The sequence below is a fragment of the Pantherophis guttatus genome, chromosome 14, assembly GCF_059756535.1.
Source record: "Pantherophis guttatus breed Tessera chromosome 14, ASM5975653v1, whole genome shotgun sequence".
NCBI lineage: Eukaryota > Metazoa > Chordata > Lepidosauria > Squamata > Colubridae > Pantherophis > Pantherophis guttatus.
Window position 1 is genome coordinate 10,013,803 of NC_142076.1, and position 15,936 is coordinate 10,029,738.

A 15,936-nucleotide genomic window follows, 5' to 3' on the forward strand; every position below is an offset into this window, starting at 1 on the left:
GGGATGCAAGTTCTTGGCAACAAAAATAATCTGGAGAGGAGCTTTGAGATGGAGATTTCCATGTGTGTCAACCAGGGGTGAAATCCTCCCGGTTTGAACCGGATCAGGCGATCCGGTAGCGATTGTGGCAGGTGGTTCGGAGAACCGGTAGTGATGGCGGTGCGAGGCTCCGCCCACCCACCTGTGTGTCCTTACTTCCTGGTTTTAACCAGGAAGTAATGTGTTTTTTACGGCGAGCTCACGGTGTAAGAGCTCACGGCGCATGTTCTTCTGAACCGATAAGGACGGTAAGTAGATTTCACCCCTGGTATCAACTCTGAATCAAACCTGGCTGAAGCCATCTTTTGCTGCTTCATAGTTGCCATGCACTTTGGGGGGGGGGGGGAGGGAAGTAAATAGGCTGGCTCGCAGACATAACAAAAGAGTTCTCCCATGGGAACCAAGGTCATCCCAACAGGTGGCAGTTGAAGGAGGAAAGGAGTGAGCAAGGAACCCGCCAACTGTTTTTAATTGGACAGTGTGATTTGTGACACTTGGGAAGGGAAACCGTTACTCTTTTAATTCTGCTATCGCGGGAAACTTTCAGAGTTGGTTTTCACTAGCTATGCTGATACGATGTATCCAATAAACAGCGACTCGGGAGTAAGGCTTGGAGATGATTGGGCCCTCCCATAAGACATAAAGGTCTCCGGAGCAAAGGGACATGAGCCTTTGCAGGAAGCAACTTTGTTCGTTTTGGTCAGTTTAAACTCTGAAGCTCCGTTTTGACTGTGCTCCGTTTGGCCTTGCTAAGCTAGTTGGCAATTAGTTCTTTGGCAGTGTTTCTATCAGCCTGATCCCGAAAGACTGTGGCAGACTTGTGTCGAACTATTCACAAACTGCTTGGGACTCATTACGGGCTGTGAATGAACAGAATTCACAGCCGTCTCAATAAAAGGTTTTTTGGGAACTAAAATTGTGATTTATGTTTTCTCAGGAAGCCTAGGTCAGAACACTTCCCGCCTCGGGAGTTCTGATTTCTTTGGATGCGTTACTTGGAACCCTGACATTAAACCAACTCTGAAAGTTTCCCGCGATTATAGCATAATGTGTTCATTAGAGCTGACAATGCGTTTGTTAGAGCTCTCTCCCACTTTTCTCCCTTGCAGGCCAACGTGGTATGCATGGTCTATGATGTCACAGAGGAGGCCACCATTGACAAGGTAACCCCAGTGGGCCTCTTAGCTGCCCATCCGCAAGTCCCCCATTGTACTGCTTCTCCCTGCTTTGACTTTCCTAGGCAAGGCCCTATGAATGTCCATGACTTCTTCTCAGTATCTCATGACATTTCTTTGAAGGGCATCTACTGCATTGGATGGGGGTGGATCTCGGCTGGAGCTGGTGGGAAAAGACTTGGGTGTCGTCTCCTCAAGGGCTTATTTCTTAAAAATTGGGGAATGAGTTAGGGGTGCAGGGATTCTCTTGCCTACTTGCTTTTTCCCTTCCTTGCTTCCCTAGATTCGGACAAAATGGATTCCAATGGTGAATGGTGGCATTGAGAGGTGTGCCAGGTATCTATTATCCTACAGGGTGGGTCAGGATGCTTTTGGATCTTGTGGGTCTCTGTTAATAATTCCCTTTGGGGTGGCTGCTCAGTGGCGCAGCAGCTTCTGGACACTGGATTTGTCGGCCAGTGAACCCTTCTCCCCATGCCATCCCACCCCACCCCACCTCCAGAGGAGAGGGATGGATGATGAGAGATGAAAGAGAGATTGTGGATGGAAGATAGATAGATAGAGAGAGAGAGAGAGAGAGAGAGAGAGAGACAGACAGACAGACAGACAGACTGATTGACTGATAGATTGATAGACTGGATAGAGAAAGAGATGAGAGAGAGATTATGGATGGATGATAGATAGAGATAGACTGATAGATTGATAGCCTGGATAGAGAAGAGAATGAGATGATGGATGATAGAATTGATACATATGAGAGAGAGAGAGAGAGAGAGAGAGATTATGGATGGATGATAGGTAGGTAGGTAGATAGATAGACAGACAGACAGACAGACTGATTGACTGATAGATTGATAGACTGGATAGAGAAAGAGATGAGAGAGAGATTATGGATGGATGATAGATAGAGATAGACTGATAGATTGATAGCCTGGATAGAGAAAGAGAGAGAGATGAGAGTGAGATGATGAATGATAGAATTGATACATATGAGAAAGAGAGAGAGAGAGATTATGGATGGATGATAGGTAGGTAGGTAGGTAGACAGACAGACAGACTGATAGATTGATAGACTGGATAGATGAGAGAGAGATGATGGATGGATGATAGAGAGAATTGATACATATGAGAGAGAGAGAGAGAGAGATTATGGATGGATGATAGGTAGGTAGGTAGGTAGACAGACAGACAGACTGATAGATTGATAGACTGGATAGATGAGAGAGAGATGATGGATGGATGATAGAGAGAATTGATACATATGAGAGAGAGAGGTGATGGATGGATGAGAGAGAGAGAGAGAGAGAGAGAGAGAGAGAGAGAGAGAGAGAGAGAGGCTGATAGATTCATAGCCTGGATAGAGAAAGAGAGAGAGATGAGAGAGAGATGATGAATGATAGAATTGATACATATGAGAAAGAGAGAGAGAGAGATTATGGATGGATGATAGGTAGGTAGGTAGGTAGACAGACAGACAGACAGATAGATTGATAGACTGGATAGATGAGAGATGATGGATGGATGATAGAGAGAATTGATACATATGAGAGAGATGATGGATGGATGATAGAGAGAGAGAGACTGATAGATTGATAGACTGGATAGAGAGAGATGAGAGAGAGAGATGATGGATGGATGGATGATAGATGGATGGATGGATGGATGGATGGATTTTCTGCCGCTTTAACTACAGCCTCTCCCATCCTTGATATGTCTCTCCCAAATGTTTCTTCTTTCCAAGGATCCCCATCATTCTTGTGGGAAACAAGTCCGACCTGCACACCGGGAGCTCCATGGAAACCATCCTGCCCATCATGAACCAGTTCTCTGAGATCGAGACCTGCGTGGAGGTCAGGAACTGTCCAGATGTTGGCAGGGAAATAGTACATACCTTTGATTTGGGGTGACGGAAAACTCCTTTATTGACAGGTCCACAACACCCCTGGGCCACGGCCCATTATTCCGGAGGGGAGGAGGGGGAAATGGGACAACTTCACACAGCCAACTTTCTGCGGCCAATTCACCATGGCCCACTTGCCTTGGGCACAGCTCGCTGCAGGACAATTGAGCAATTCTATTTCAGCATTTAAAATAAATAAAGGTTTTAATTTTTGCCATTCGCATTTCACTCTGTCCCTCCTTTAATGATTCTATGCCACCGTTTCTTTGATATTAGTGTAACTCTTGTCCCGTACCAAGTTGTCTTGTGGCAAGATGGCCATGTGGCGGGTTGGCTATGGCGAATTGTCGTAGACCTCACTACCAAGCCTTGAGCTGTTCGGAACCAGGCTGTGGAAGTGGCAGGCAAGGGTCTGCATGTTTGTTCCATTGGTGTGAGCGGCGTGCGTGCATGCCCACCGGTTCTGCAAACGGAGTTGCGTGTGTGCCCACCACTCACATGGAACCAGGGGTGGGCTGCTGTGGGTTTGCAGGGTTTTTTTTTTTTTTTAATTTAATTTATATGCCGCCCTTCTCCGGAGACTCAGGGCGGCTTACAATGCGTTAAGCAATAGCCTTCATCCTTTTGTATATTTATACAAAGTCAGCTTATTGCCCCCACAATCTGGGTCCTCAATTTACCTACCTTTGAAAGGATGGAAGGCTGAGTCAACCTTGAGCCTGGCGAGATTCGAACCTGCAGTAATTGCAGACAGCTGGTCTTAATAACAGGGTGCTTTAGACCATTGTACTACCAAGGCCCTTCGGGAGAACCTCTAGCTAAGATTCTGTGCAGTTTGGAGAACCCCCAAATCCCATTCCTGGCTGGGCCCACACACCCCACCCCTCCCAGGAGTCCCCACCCAGCTCGTTTTGGATGCAGGTAAGTGCAGGGTGTGTGCAGAGGCTCTGAGAGGGCGAAAAACGGACCTACTGAAGGCCTGGACGTTTCCAACCTCCAGAGGGCCTCCGGTGCCTGGGGAGACTGTTTTCGCCCTCCCAGAGGCTCGAGGAAACCCTCAGAGCCGGGAGAGGGCAAAAACGCCACGCCCCGTGGTGCAGGAGGCCAACTAGGCCACGCCCACCATGGCCACGGCCGCCCAGCAACTGGGCAGAGAATCCTGTGCTAAAATTTTTGAAGCCCTGCGTGGAGCCATCCCTTCTGGAGCCATCCCTTCTCCCCCCACTCCAACGGGCCGCAAAGCCGGAAAGTTTGAGGAACTCTGAGAGTTGAACTGGAAACACGTCCACTGATTTAGCGGTAGCACTATTTTGCATCTAAAAGACCCCATATTTAGGCCACTGACTCCTCAGCTTTTTTTCCTTTCTGATGATACCACATCAACATTTTTCTTTCAGTGGGAATTGGAAGGAAAGAGGCTTCGCTTTTAGTCTCTTTAATTTGAGCCTGTTTTTATAGCCAGCCTCAGAAGGAGAACTTTGAGTGTCGTTTCAGTAGGTCTGTTTTATTTACCTAGGAGCAAATGAATCAGCTTCTCTTTCCCTCTTTCCACACCAGTGTTCAGCAAAGAACCTGAAAAACATTTCTGAGCTCTTCTACTATGCCCAGAAAGCTGTTCTTCATCCAACTGCCCCTCTCTATGATCCAGAGGAGAAACAGGTAAACATCTGCCTGATAATGTTGCAAGAATAGAATAGAAGAGAGTAGAGTAGGAATAGAATAGAATAGAATAGAATAGAATAGAATAGAATAGAATAGAATAGAATAGAATAGAATAGAATAGAATAGAATATTGGAATAAAGAGTAGAATGGAATAATATTGGAATGGAGAATAGAAAATTGGAATGAATGGAATAGAATAGAATATTGGAATGAAGAATGGAATGGAATGGAATAGAATATTGGAATGAAGAATAGAATAGAATAGAATAGAATAGAATAGAATAGAATAGAATAGAATAGAATAGAACAACAGAACAGAATAGAACAGAACAGAACAGAATTCTTCATTGGCCAAATGTGATTGGACACACAAGGAATTTGTCTTTGGTGCATGTGCTCTCAGTGTACATAAAGAAAAAAATAAAATATATTCGTCAAGACTCATAAGATACAACAATGATAGTTATTAGGATACTAATAAGCAATCAAATCATACTAGGAAACAATAAAAACTATGTAAGTCATAAAGATACAAGCAGCACGGATAGAGCCATAAGTGATAAGAGATAGGTACAAATAAGGATGAGGAGAAGAATAGTAATACAGTCTTAGTAGTTAATTTGACAGTGTTGAGGGAATTAGTTGTTTAGCAGAGTGATGGCATTCAGGAAAAAACTGTCCGTGTAGTATAGTAAGAGCAGGCAGGCCTGGAATCCGTTTAGACAAGCTTGCATGAAATTCTGGTAAGTAAATTTCATGAAAGAAAAATGAAAATGAGTGTATTGGCATCTACTTCATATTCCCTCTCTTTAAAATTGCACCTCTTTTGTTTTTTGCTTCTGTCCGTTTCAGTTAAGGCCAGCATGCGCCCAAGCGCTCACTCGTATTTTCACCATGTCCGATCAGGATAACAATCAGATCCTAAGTGATGAAGAACTGAACTATTTCCAGGTACCGTGTTGTTGTCAATGGGGGTTAGTGGTGGTGGGGAAGAAGCTGGAAATCTTTTGTGTATTCTCGGAGCATCAAGAGAGCCTCAGATCCTTATGCTTTCAATAGGCATAGATTGGGCAGATAGTCCTCAACTTACGACCACAATTGAGCCCAAAAATTTCTGTTGCTAAGCAGAACATTTCTTTAAGTGAGTTTTGCCCCATGTTACCAACTTCCTTGCCACAGTTGTTAAGTGAATCACTGCAGTTGTCTTTTGACTGTATTGGTTACATTATTAAAAGGGACTGTTTTAAACTTCTTTTTTTTTTTTTTTTTTTATTGAAAAGGTTTTCAAATACAAATTTTTCCCCCTTTTCCCCCCCCCCTCCCTAACCCCCCCTCCCCACCCTTCCCCCCCTGTGACTTCTTCGTAACAAAAAAAAACCCTAATTCATAACAGATTACTTACTCCCTCCTCAAAATACTGACCTTTACTTACTAAAAGTATTATAAATCCCCCTTTATCCATACATTTCAGAAAAGAAGAAGAGAAAAAAAACAAAAAAAAAACAAACACATTATACTATAACTATTATAAAATAACTTCTAATTTAGCATAATAGTGTTTTATATCTATACATTATTGCAACAATTCAAAACCACCTTCCACTTTAAGACTATACGATAAGTCCTACTTTAGTAACATTTCAAAGCGGGCTCCCCATAAAATCTAATTTAACATTTATTCCACTCTATCCATTTCCTCCACTCCCCTAAATGTATCACTTAAAAATCCCTTTTCTTAAACTAATCAGTCTGTAGCTAGCTTATTCACCCACTGTCTTACAAATTTACCATACACAACAATTCTTGATATCTTTAATTCACTGCCCACACTACTTAAAAATATATATATATATATATTCCATTATGTCTAAATAAAAAAAGAAAAGACAATAACTTTAAATTTATAGTCCATATAATATCTTCTTGTAGTCTTTCCACTGGATTGTTAAAGCCAACATCCATAATAGGGTAACATAGCTTGCTGATGCAACAGTTTATTCAAGATCTCCAATCATATCTGCCCCCATCAGTAGTAAACATCTTCTTATATATATAAAAGTAAAAACAACCACCCGAGTGACATTATAATTATATTCCATATAATAATAATTGTGGGTTTCATCAGGATTATTAATTTCCATCATCGTATTGGGTAACAACCCGATCTTCTGCATGTCCCAATGTGATTCTCTTGCCTTATAGTTCAAGATAATTATAATATATTTATCAACACAAAAAGAAGTTTCAAAGTAGATAATTCAAAACCATCAATTTGAGGCTCTTTCCATGTCCCAAAATTACGGCAATGCAGAGATCTGCCACTATCCTCAGGATGATATTGACCAATATGTCGCCTCCTCTATGTTTTCACATAATCATTCATATTTTAAAATCACTGGCTTCACTGTTGCTTGGATTAGAAATTTCTATTTTTGTACAACCTATTTCTTTTTTTGTTTTCTTTTTGTGGGTTTGACTTCCATCCTAATTTTTTGTGTCTCGCATTTCTTTTTTATCCCTTGTATATCCTCTAATTGGTTTCCATGCTTGTCCTTGCCTTGATAAGTCATCACATTAAAATCAGATGGCACTTCTCTCAAATTTGTAGATAATCCAGCTGGGGTATCCGATAAATCCAAAGGCAATTTATCTGGTACAGTCTCTGTCTTTAGTTCCAGCTCCTTCTGCTTATCCTGTATTATATCTGAAGACGTTAAATTCATTTTCAACCTATTTTGATAAAATTCTTCCGCTCTTTCAACAGTATTTAACTGGTATCTTTCTCCTTGATATCTCAATATAATACCAACTGGGACATCCCACCGGAATTGAATATTTCTCCTTTTTAACTCAGACACCAGAAAGCCAAATTTCTTCCTTTCCATTAATATCTTAGGTGGGAGTTCCTTGTAAATCCAAATCTTTCTTCCATACAATTGCAAATTAGAATTGAAGGAATTTTGCACAATTTTATTCCTAATTTCTTTATCTGAAAAATAAATTACCACATCTCTAGGCAATTGCCTTTGCTTGGCAGTCCAGGAGTTTATTCGATAAGCTCTATCAATCCTACAAAACACTTCCTCAGGTTGAATCTTTAAAATCCCAGCTAGAAATTCAGAAGATATTTTCCTTAAGTCATCTCTGTTATTTTCCTGCAAACCTCTAAGTCTTATTGCATATTCTGTGAAATTATATTGTATCTTTAGAACCTCTTTTTCAATCCTCTGTTGCAGATTTTCTACATTACCAGACTTTTGGTCAGCATCCATTTTAAATTTTTCTTCTGAACTATAATCCTGAATATTTAACAAATCATTTTCAATTTTTTGAATTCTATTGTCCAATTTATCTTGAATTTCATCCATTTTTGACTCTAGTAAATTAGTATTTGTATCCAACCGAATCATGAATTCTGACACTTTTAAAATTTTTTGCTGCAAAAAGTCAAACTTGGATTTCACCAATTCCTTAGTTTCCTGCTTAAATTTTTCAAGTTGCTGATTCACAATCTCATCCCTTCTTTCAATCTCCTCTAAGAGAAATTCTATTATATTAAAATCAGGTTTCTGGGACTGAAGAGTTAAAACTTGTTCCTTTAAATTCTTAGTGGGGGAATCCCCCCCACCTATTTGTTTGTCTGACTTCACAAGCCTCAGTGCCATGTTTCCGCCTAAGCAGGCTTTGTTAGAAGAAAAAAAAAAAAAACAAGACAAAAGACTTCCAGCCAGCAAGAATCAGGCCTCCAGGGGAAAAAGAGAAAAACAAAAACAGGAGCGGAGTTTTGTCTACAAATGTAGCCAGTGGTATTTATTCCGCTACATTGTAATAATAAAAAACGGAAGAACTTTCCCTCTCAAACTCTTCTCCAGCCGCGGCAGACGCCATTTTAAAAAGAAACTTTTTTCCTCTTTCTCTTCCTCTATTCTCTTAAGTAATTTTTAAAAGATAAGTAAAATACTTGCGCTTCAGTATTACAGGTCCAGCTCACATTTTCTTTGAGTAATCTGTCAAATTCGCAGGCTTGCTTTTGACGCCTGGCTCTGCATTAGCAGAGGTCTCCCAAAGCCCGGAGCAGCGGCTGGGGATATGGGGCATCTCATCCGCTCCATCCCAAAAGTAAAAGAAAAACTTTTGGGACTCTGCAGAGAGTTCTACCCACCCCTGCCGGCTCTATCTCCGTTTCCTCATGGGAACGGAGTTTTTTCGAGCCGCCGTTCCGTTGTGAAGGCGGCTCTGACAGGCAGTGGAAGCTGACGATCCCAAAGGAACGTCTGGCGGCGGCCAGCAGCAAACAGGGACTGTTTTAAACTTCTTAAACGGCGAATTCCTGCTCAATCCTGTAAGTTTCTACGCCATTTGGCTAAACTTAAATGCAAGATTGCCTGCGAACATGTGAAGATTACGTTTTACGCAAAGTGTATTCTTGTTCTGCCTCAGCTACGGACCCCAAAGAACGCAGCACATACAAAGTCTGTACAAACCTTAGTTTACTAAAATAAAATCAGTATTTTTTTTTCAAATAAAGGCTGTTAATTAAACTTTCTTAACAGCCTGCAAGAATCCAAAGAATAAATAATCTTAATTTTACTATGGTTGGCAGAAAGACCAGAAGCAATTTGCAAAGAACTAAGATCAAGGCACGAAGGAGAGTGAACTAAGTTGTTCCTTGCAAATTGCTTCAGTCGGCGTTCCTCCTTAAATAGGCTAAGGGAGTGGCCAATTAGCCCCAAACTTTACTCTCGAGGAGACCTCCTCCTGAGGAGCCACTCCTGCCTTTTGGCAGCTCTACGCACCCGTACATCGAAAAGAGGCTCCTCTTCACTTATGGGAAGGCCCTGGCTGAATCCCCGCCTCTGGCACCACATCTTCTCCAGCCTCCTCATTGTCCGACTCAAGTGCCAGCTGCACAGGCTGCTGGCGCAGCACCACACCAGCCTCCTCGCTGTCCGAATCAGCCACCAGCTGCACAGGCCGAGTACGGGCCACAACAATTCTCAGAACATCTGTTGGCACCAAATCTGATGCCCCCAACTGGATATGTTGACATTTGTAACATCAAGGGAGCTTCAGGTCCTTATGCTTTCTATAGGCATAGTCCTTTAATAGCAGTACAGATAGTCCTTGACTTATGACCACAATTGAGCCCAGAATTTCTGTTGCTAAGCAGAAGATATGTTTTAAGTGAGTTTTGCTCCATGTTACGATCTTTCTTGCCACAGTTGTTAAGTGAATCACTGTGCTTGGTAAGTTAGTAACATGGTCGTTAAGCGGATCTGGGCTCCCTCATTGACTTTGCTCATCAGAAGGTTGCAAAAGGGGATCGTTGGGACCCCGGGACACAGCAACCGTCGTAAGTGTGAGCCAGTTGCCAAGCATCTGGATTTTGATCACATGATCACGGGGAGGCCGCAGTGGTCGTAAGTTTGAACAACGGTCATAAGTTGTGGCTTCGAACAGTCATTCAATGACCTGCTGTAAATGAATGACTACCTTGTTTCTCCTAAAATAAGACACCCCCTGATAATAAGCCCAATCGGGCTTTTGAGCGCATGGAAATAAGGCCAAGCACTTATTTCAGGGTTCAAAAAAATATAAGACAGGGTCTTATTTTCGGGGAAACACGGTATCTATCTATCTATCTACCCTGTTTTCCCCAAAATAAGACATCCCCTGATAATAAGCCCAATCGGGCTTTTGAGCACATAGCAATAAGGCCAAGCGCTTTTTTCAGGGTTAAAAAAAATATATAAAACAGGGTCTTATTTTTGGAGAAACACAGTATCTGCATTCCAGATCTGAAAGCAATTTCCAGACATCACTTGATTCCTCAGTCATTGACTTTGAGAGAATTTGGAATATGCTGAGCCGAATATGGAACATCCCATCTTTCCAACAGCAGCTGAGCTGTTACCTTCTCTCTGAGTCAATCTGATGCTTCTATTTGTTCTTTATGGATAGACCTGTCCAAAGATCGTATTCAGCCGGTTCGGACCAATTCAAACGAACTGGTAGCGGCAACTGCCCGGCGTAATGCCGTCCTATTTAGCCATGTTTTCGAGGCTGAGCGCATGCGCGGAAGACACACGCACACGAGCAGAGCGAACATGCGCGCGGGGGGCAAATTGGTGGTAAGAATATGTAAAACCCACCGCTGGACCTGTCCCATTTTGTGACTGATCTCCTTGCTTTTCTTGGGAAGTAGAAGTCCTGCTTTGGAAACCCGTTGGCTCCTCAGGCTCTGGAAGATGTAAAAATGGTGGTGTGGAAGAACACAACAGATGGTGTCCAGGACAATGGCCTTACACTCAACGGTAAGTCCAAGCAATCCGCTCCTCTTTAGCTGGCCCTGGAAATGGTATTTAAAAAAGGATATTGAGACTCTAGAAATAGAGTGCAGGGAAAGCAACAAGGATGACGGAAGGCTAAAACATATGAGGAACGGTTGCAGGAATTGGGTATGTCTGGTTTAATGAAAAGAAAGAGTAAGGATGATATGGTAGCAATGTTCCAATATTTGAGGGCCTGCCACAAAGAAGAGGGGAGGCAACTAATGGTGGGTTGCCCCCGGTTCGGACCAGTTTGCAAGAACCGGTAGTAAAACCAGCGGGAGGCTCCGCCCACCGACCCCGATATCATCAGGATACTTCTGCACATGTGCAGAAGTGTGCACGAGCGAAGCAAGCGCACACGCGCCACCCAGTTGCAAACCGGTAGTAAAGGTAAGTAGAACCCACCCCTGGAGTCAACCTATTCTCCAAAGCACCCCAAGGCAGAAGCAATGGGTGGAAACTAATCAAGGAGAGAAGCAACCTTAGAACTAAGGAGAAATTTCCTGCCAGTTGAAATTAATCAGTGGAACAACTTGCCACCAGAAGTTGTGGGTGCTCCAACACTGGAGGTTTTGAAGAAGAGATTGGACAACCGCTTGTCTGACATGGTATCATGTGTCGGGCAGGTGTCAGCAACCTGTGGCTCTGGAGCCGCATGCGGCTCTTGGGGCCCTCTGCTGTGGCTCCCTGTTGGGTGATCCCACCACTGGCTGGGCCTGCCCCTCGCCCTCCGCCAGTCACTCCTTGCCTGGCCTGAGAAGGTAAGGGTGAACAGTGGGAGATGGAGAAGCAGCCAGGTAGACACAGAGAGAGAAAACGGGGGAGGGAGGGGAGAGAGAGAGATGTCAAAAGGATTTTGTGGTCTCCTGTTGTTTCGATGAAGAAAGACGCGTAGGCAGGATGATGATTCACTGGAAGGCCCCTCGGTGTGAAGGTACCTTGGGGAAGGCACACTCACCCCATCCAGAAGGCTTCCTTTTATTGTCATTTTACAACTCATGGCAAAACATCAATCAATGTTTACTTGTCCTGATTGGCTAAAGAAAGCTCGTGAATTCCATGTGGATCCCTCGTGTTTCCCTCATGTTATTTCCTGTGACAAACAATTGCCTACGTGTTGGGCCCCCATGCCTTGTATATCTGAGATAAGGTCTCTGCCAGACATCCTGTCTTTACATTCCTGAGGAGATTAAGACTTTATGTTAATGTTGTTACTCAGCACGGTTTGCCGATTACTGAGATAACAGCATCTCCACAGTCTCCAATCTTTTTTAACAACCGGTTCTCTGCCCTAATGACCGTCTTAAATAAGCATGGCTAGGGAGTCATGTGACCGGTGGAAGTGAGTGACATCGAGTTGGCCACGCCCACCCAGATTTTGTGGCTCCCGGTGTTTTCTTTTCTGTGGGAAACGGGTCCAAATGGCTCTTTGGGTGTTTAAGGTTGCAGACCCCTGGTATAGGGTCTCCTGCTTGAGCAGAGGGTTGGACTAGAAGTCCTCCAAGGCCTCTTCTATCTCTGTTATTCTGTTGTGTTCTGTTTTGTTGAGGTTGAGAAGTCTCAAAGCTGTCCCTATGGGGTAGCTTGGCTGTAGCTGCCTCCTCTGAATGATATTCTTGTGCCTGCCCACTTGTCTCTCCCCAGGCTTCCTCTTCCTCAACACCCTCTTCATCCAGAGAGGGCGTCACGAGACTACATGGACCATTCTCCGCCGCTTTGGCTATGACGATGCCCTGGAGCTGACCGATGACTATCTCTGCCCAGTGTGAGTCAGCCTGAACTCTCCTGGATTTTTAGGTTCCTGTAAAAGAGAGGCAAGGCATGCGGTGTCTCAGTGGCCAAGACGCTGAGCTTGTCGATCGAAAAGTTGGCAGTTCAGCAGTTCGAATCCCTAGTACCATGTAACAGGGTGAGCTCCTGTGACTTGTCCCAGCTTCTGCCAACCTAGCAGTTCGAAAGCACATAAAAAAATGCAAGTAGAAAAATAGGGACCACCTTTGGTGGGAAGGGAACAGTGTTCCGTGCGCCTTTGGTGTTGAGTCATGCCGGCCACATGAGCACAGAGACGTCTTCGGACAGCGCTGGCTCTTCGGCTTTGAAACGGAGATGAGCACCGCCCCCTAGAATCAGGAACGACTAGCACATATGTGCGAGGGGAACCTTTACCTTTACCTTAAAAGAGAGGCAGTGCAGGAAGCGCAACGGTGGCGCAGTGGTTAGAGTGCAGTACTGCAGGCTACTTCTGCTGACTGCTGGCTGCATGCAGTTTGGCAGTTCGAATTTCACTAGGCTCAAGATTAGACTCAGCCTTCTGAGGCTGGTAAATGAGGACCCAGATCGTTGGGGGCAAGAGGCTGACTCTGTAAACCGCTTAGAGAGGGCTGTAAAAGAACTGTGAAACGGTATATAAGTCTAAGTGCTACTGCTGTAGTTGATTGGTTAGAATGTGGTATTGCAGGCTAACTCTGCCCACTGCCAGCAGTTCGATCCTAATCGGTTCAAGGTTGACTCAGCCTTCCATCCTTCCGAGGTGGGTAAAATGAGGACCCAGATTGTTGGGGGCAAGAGGCTGACTCTGTCAACTGCTTAGAGAAGGCTGTAAAAGCACTGTGAAGTGGTATATAAGTCTAAGTGCTATTGCTACTGCTAGTACTCGACTTACAACAATTCATTTACTGACTGTTCAAAGTTACGACGGCACTGAGAAAAGGGACTGATGACCATTTTTCAGTTACAAGCTTTGCAGCATATCTCCATGGTCATGTGATCAAAATTCAGATGCTTGGCAACTGCTTCATATTTATGACCGTTGCAGTGTCCCGGTGTCATGTGATCCTCTTTTGTGACCTTCGGACAAGCAAAAACAATGAGAAAGCCAGATTCACTTAACAACCGTGTTACCAATTTAACAACTGCAGTGATTCAGCAATGGTGGCAAGAAAGTTCATAAAACGGGGGCAAAACTCACTTAACAAAAGTCTCGCTTACCCACAAAAATGTTGGGGTTCAGCTTTTGTGTCTGAATTTTAACCCCTGATCATGGGGATGCTGCAATGGTCGTAAGTGTGAAAAACGGCCACAAGTCACATTTTTCAGTGCCATCGTAACTTTGAATGGTGACTCAATGAGTTATAACTCGAGGACTACCCTTATTGCATTGCAATGCAGGGGTTTTTTTTATGTCTCGGGGTGGCTAATGGTTTGCAATAGTTGGAAAAATTCATTGGACTGCAGATGCTACCTTAAATTTTAACTCTGATCTCCTTCAGGATCCGGGTACCCCAGGACTGTTCCACAGAACTCAACCACTTCGGGTATCAATTCCTGCAACGGATGTTTGAGAAACACGACAAGGTAAGCAGCGAGCAGAACATCTTCGTTGCGTGTCGTGCGCTTTTCCCTCGCGTAGGGGCTGCATAATGGTTGAATCCCATATCTTGTCAGCGACCGGATCGCCAGTTCTGGCAAAGCGGTTGCTAGAGATGCCAGGAAAAGTCTTCGTCATTCAAATTATTTCTTTATTTTGTTTGTTTGTCAAACATGTACAAGATAGCAGATATAAATATAAACATGGACATGTGTTGTGACCCAGGCCCAAGTAGTTAGTATTAAAAACAAACAGTTCAAAAACAAACAGACTTTATTAGAACAGCTGAGAATTAACTCATTCTCAGCGTAGTCCAAACTAAATTAAAGCAAATTCTTCAAAACACCGTTCCTCAGTTTATCACCGACCTTGGGATAATTAGGCAAACTGCCAAAGGCTTTTCTTGGCAAAAGTTCAAGAAGCAGAAGACGCCGACAAGAAATGAATACAGTGAAACAAGAAGCAATTCTCTCAACATTGTTTTCCGGCAAGGAGGCCAAGAGCCATTGCTGGTCTTTTAAGCCCTATGGGAGTGGCCAATCATCTCTTGGCCCTACTCCCGAGTCGTCCTCTCTGCTTTATCTGCTCCTGCCTTCTGGCAGCTCTTCTCATACGTGCACTAGGAACAGACTCCTCCTGTTCCTCTGCCTCTCTGCTGTCCACCTCTGGACAGGTCACTCATGCCCTCGTCACCTCCCGTCTGGACTACTGTAACGCTCTCTACATGGGGCTCCCCTTGAGGAGCACTCGGAGGCTCCAACTGGCGCAGAGTGCGGCCGCGCGGGTGGTGATGGGAGCGACGTGGCGCTCCCATGTAACGCCTCTCCTGCGCGAGCTGCACTGGCTCCCGGTGGTCTTCCGAGTGCGCTTCAAGGTTTTGGTCATCACCTTTAGAGCGCTCCATGGCTTAGGACCTGGTTATTTACGGGACCGCCTGCTACCACCAATAGCCTCCCACCGACCAGTACGCTCCCATAGAGAGGGGCTCCTCCGGGTGCCGTCGGCCAAACAATGTCGACTGGCGGCCCCCAGGGGGAGAGCCTTCTCTGTGGGGGCACCTACTATCTGGAACGAGCTCCCCCCGGAGATACGGAGGATCCCGGATCTGCGTACCTTCCGTCGCATGCTTAAGACGTTCCTATTCCAGCAAGCCGGCCTGACCTAAACTTTTCCTCTTTTAAATGGGAATTTTAAATTTGGTTTTAAATTATTGGGGTTTTAAATATGGTTCAGCCAAATTTATTTAATCTGTTTTATCTCTATTTTAAATTTTGTATTTATATGTTTTATTTTATGGCTGTTCACCGCCCTGAGTCCTTCGGGAGTAGGGCGGTATACAAATGTAATAAAATGTAAATGTAATGTAAATGGAGGCTTCGGAGTCCGCACCTCACTCCCCGATGGCCCTGGCCCCATCTCTGCCTCTGACGCAGAGCCCTCATCCGGGCCTTCCCCAGCCT

The 15,936-nt window shown here is 44.2% G+C and overlaps 1 protein-coding gene across 2 annotated transcripts in view; it reads left to right on the forward strand.

Annotated features, from left to right (window-relative positions):
- The window catches only part of RHOT2 (ras homolog family member T2), a 52,533-nt gene that overhangs the window by 14,484 nt on the left and 22,113 nt on the right, over nt 1-15,936 (forward strand). For both annotated transcript variants that reach the window (XM_034420478.3, XM_087878483.1), the window contains exons 5-12: nt 1,149-1,202; nt 1,498-1,550; nt 2,956-3,064; nt 4,672-4,773; nt 5,630-5,728; nt 10,983-11,091; nt 12,754-12,874; nt 14,379-14,463. In XM_034420478.3, coding sequence (XP_034276369.2) covers nt 1,149-1,202; nt 1,498-1,550; nt 2,956-3,064; nt 4,672-4,773; nt 5,630-5,728; nt 10,983-11,091; nt 12,754-12,874; nt 14,379-14,463 — 732 coding nt within the window. The remainder of the gene's footprint in view (nt 1-1,148; nt 1,203-1,497; nt 1,551-2,955; nt 3,065-4,671; nt 4,774-5,629; nt 5,729-10,982; nt 11,092-12,753; nt 12,875-14,378; nt 14,464-15,936) is intronic.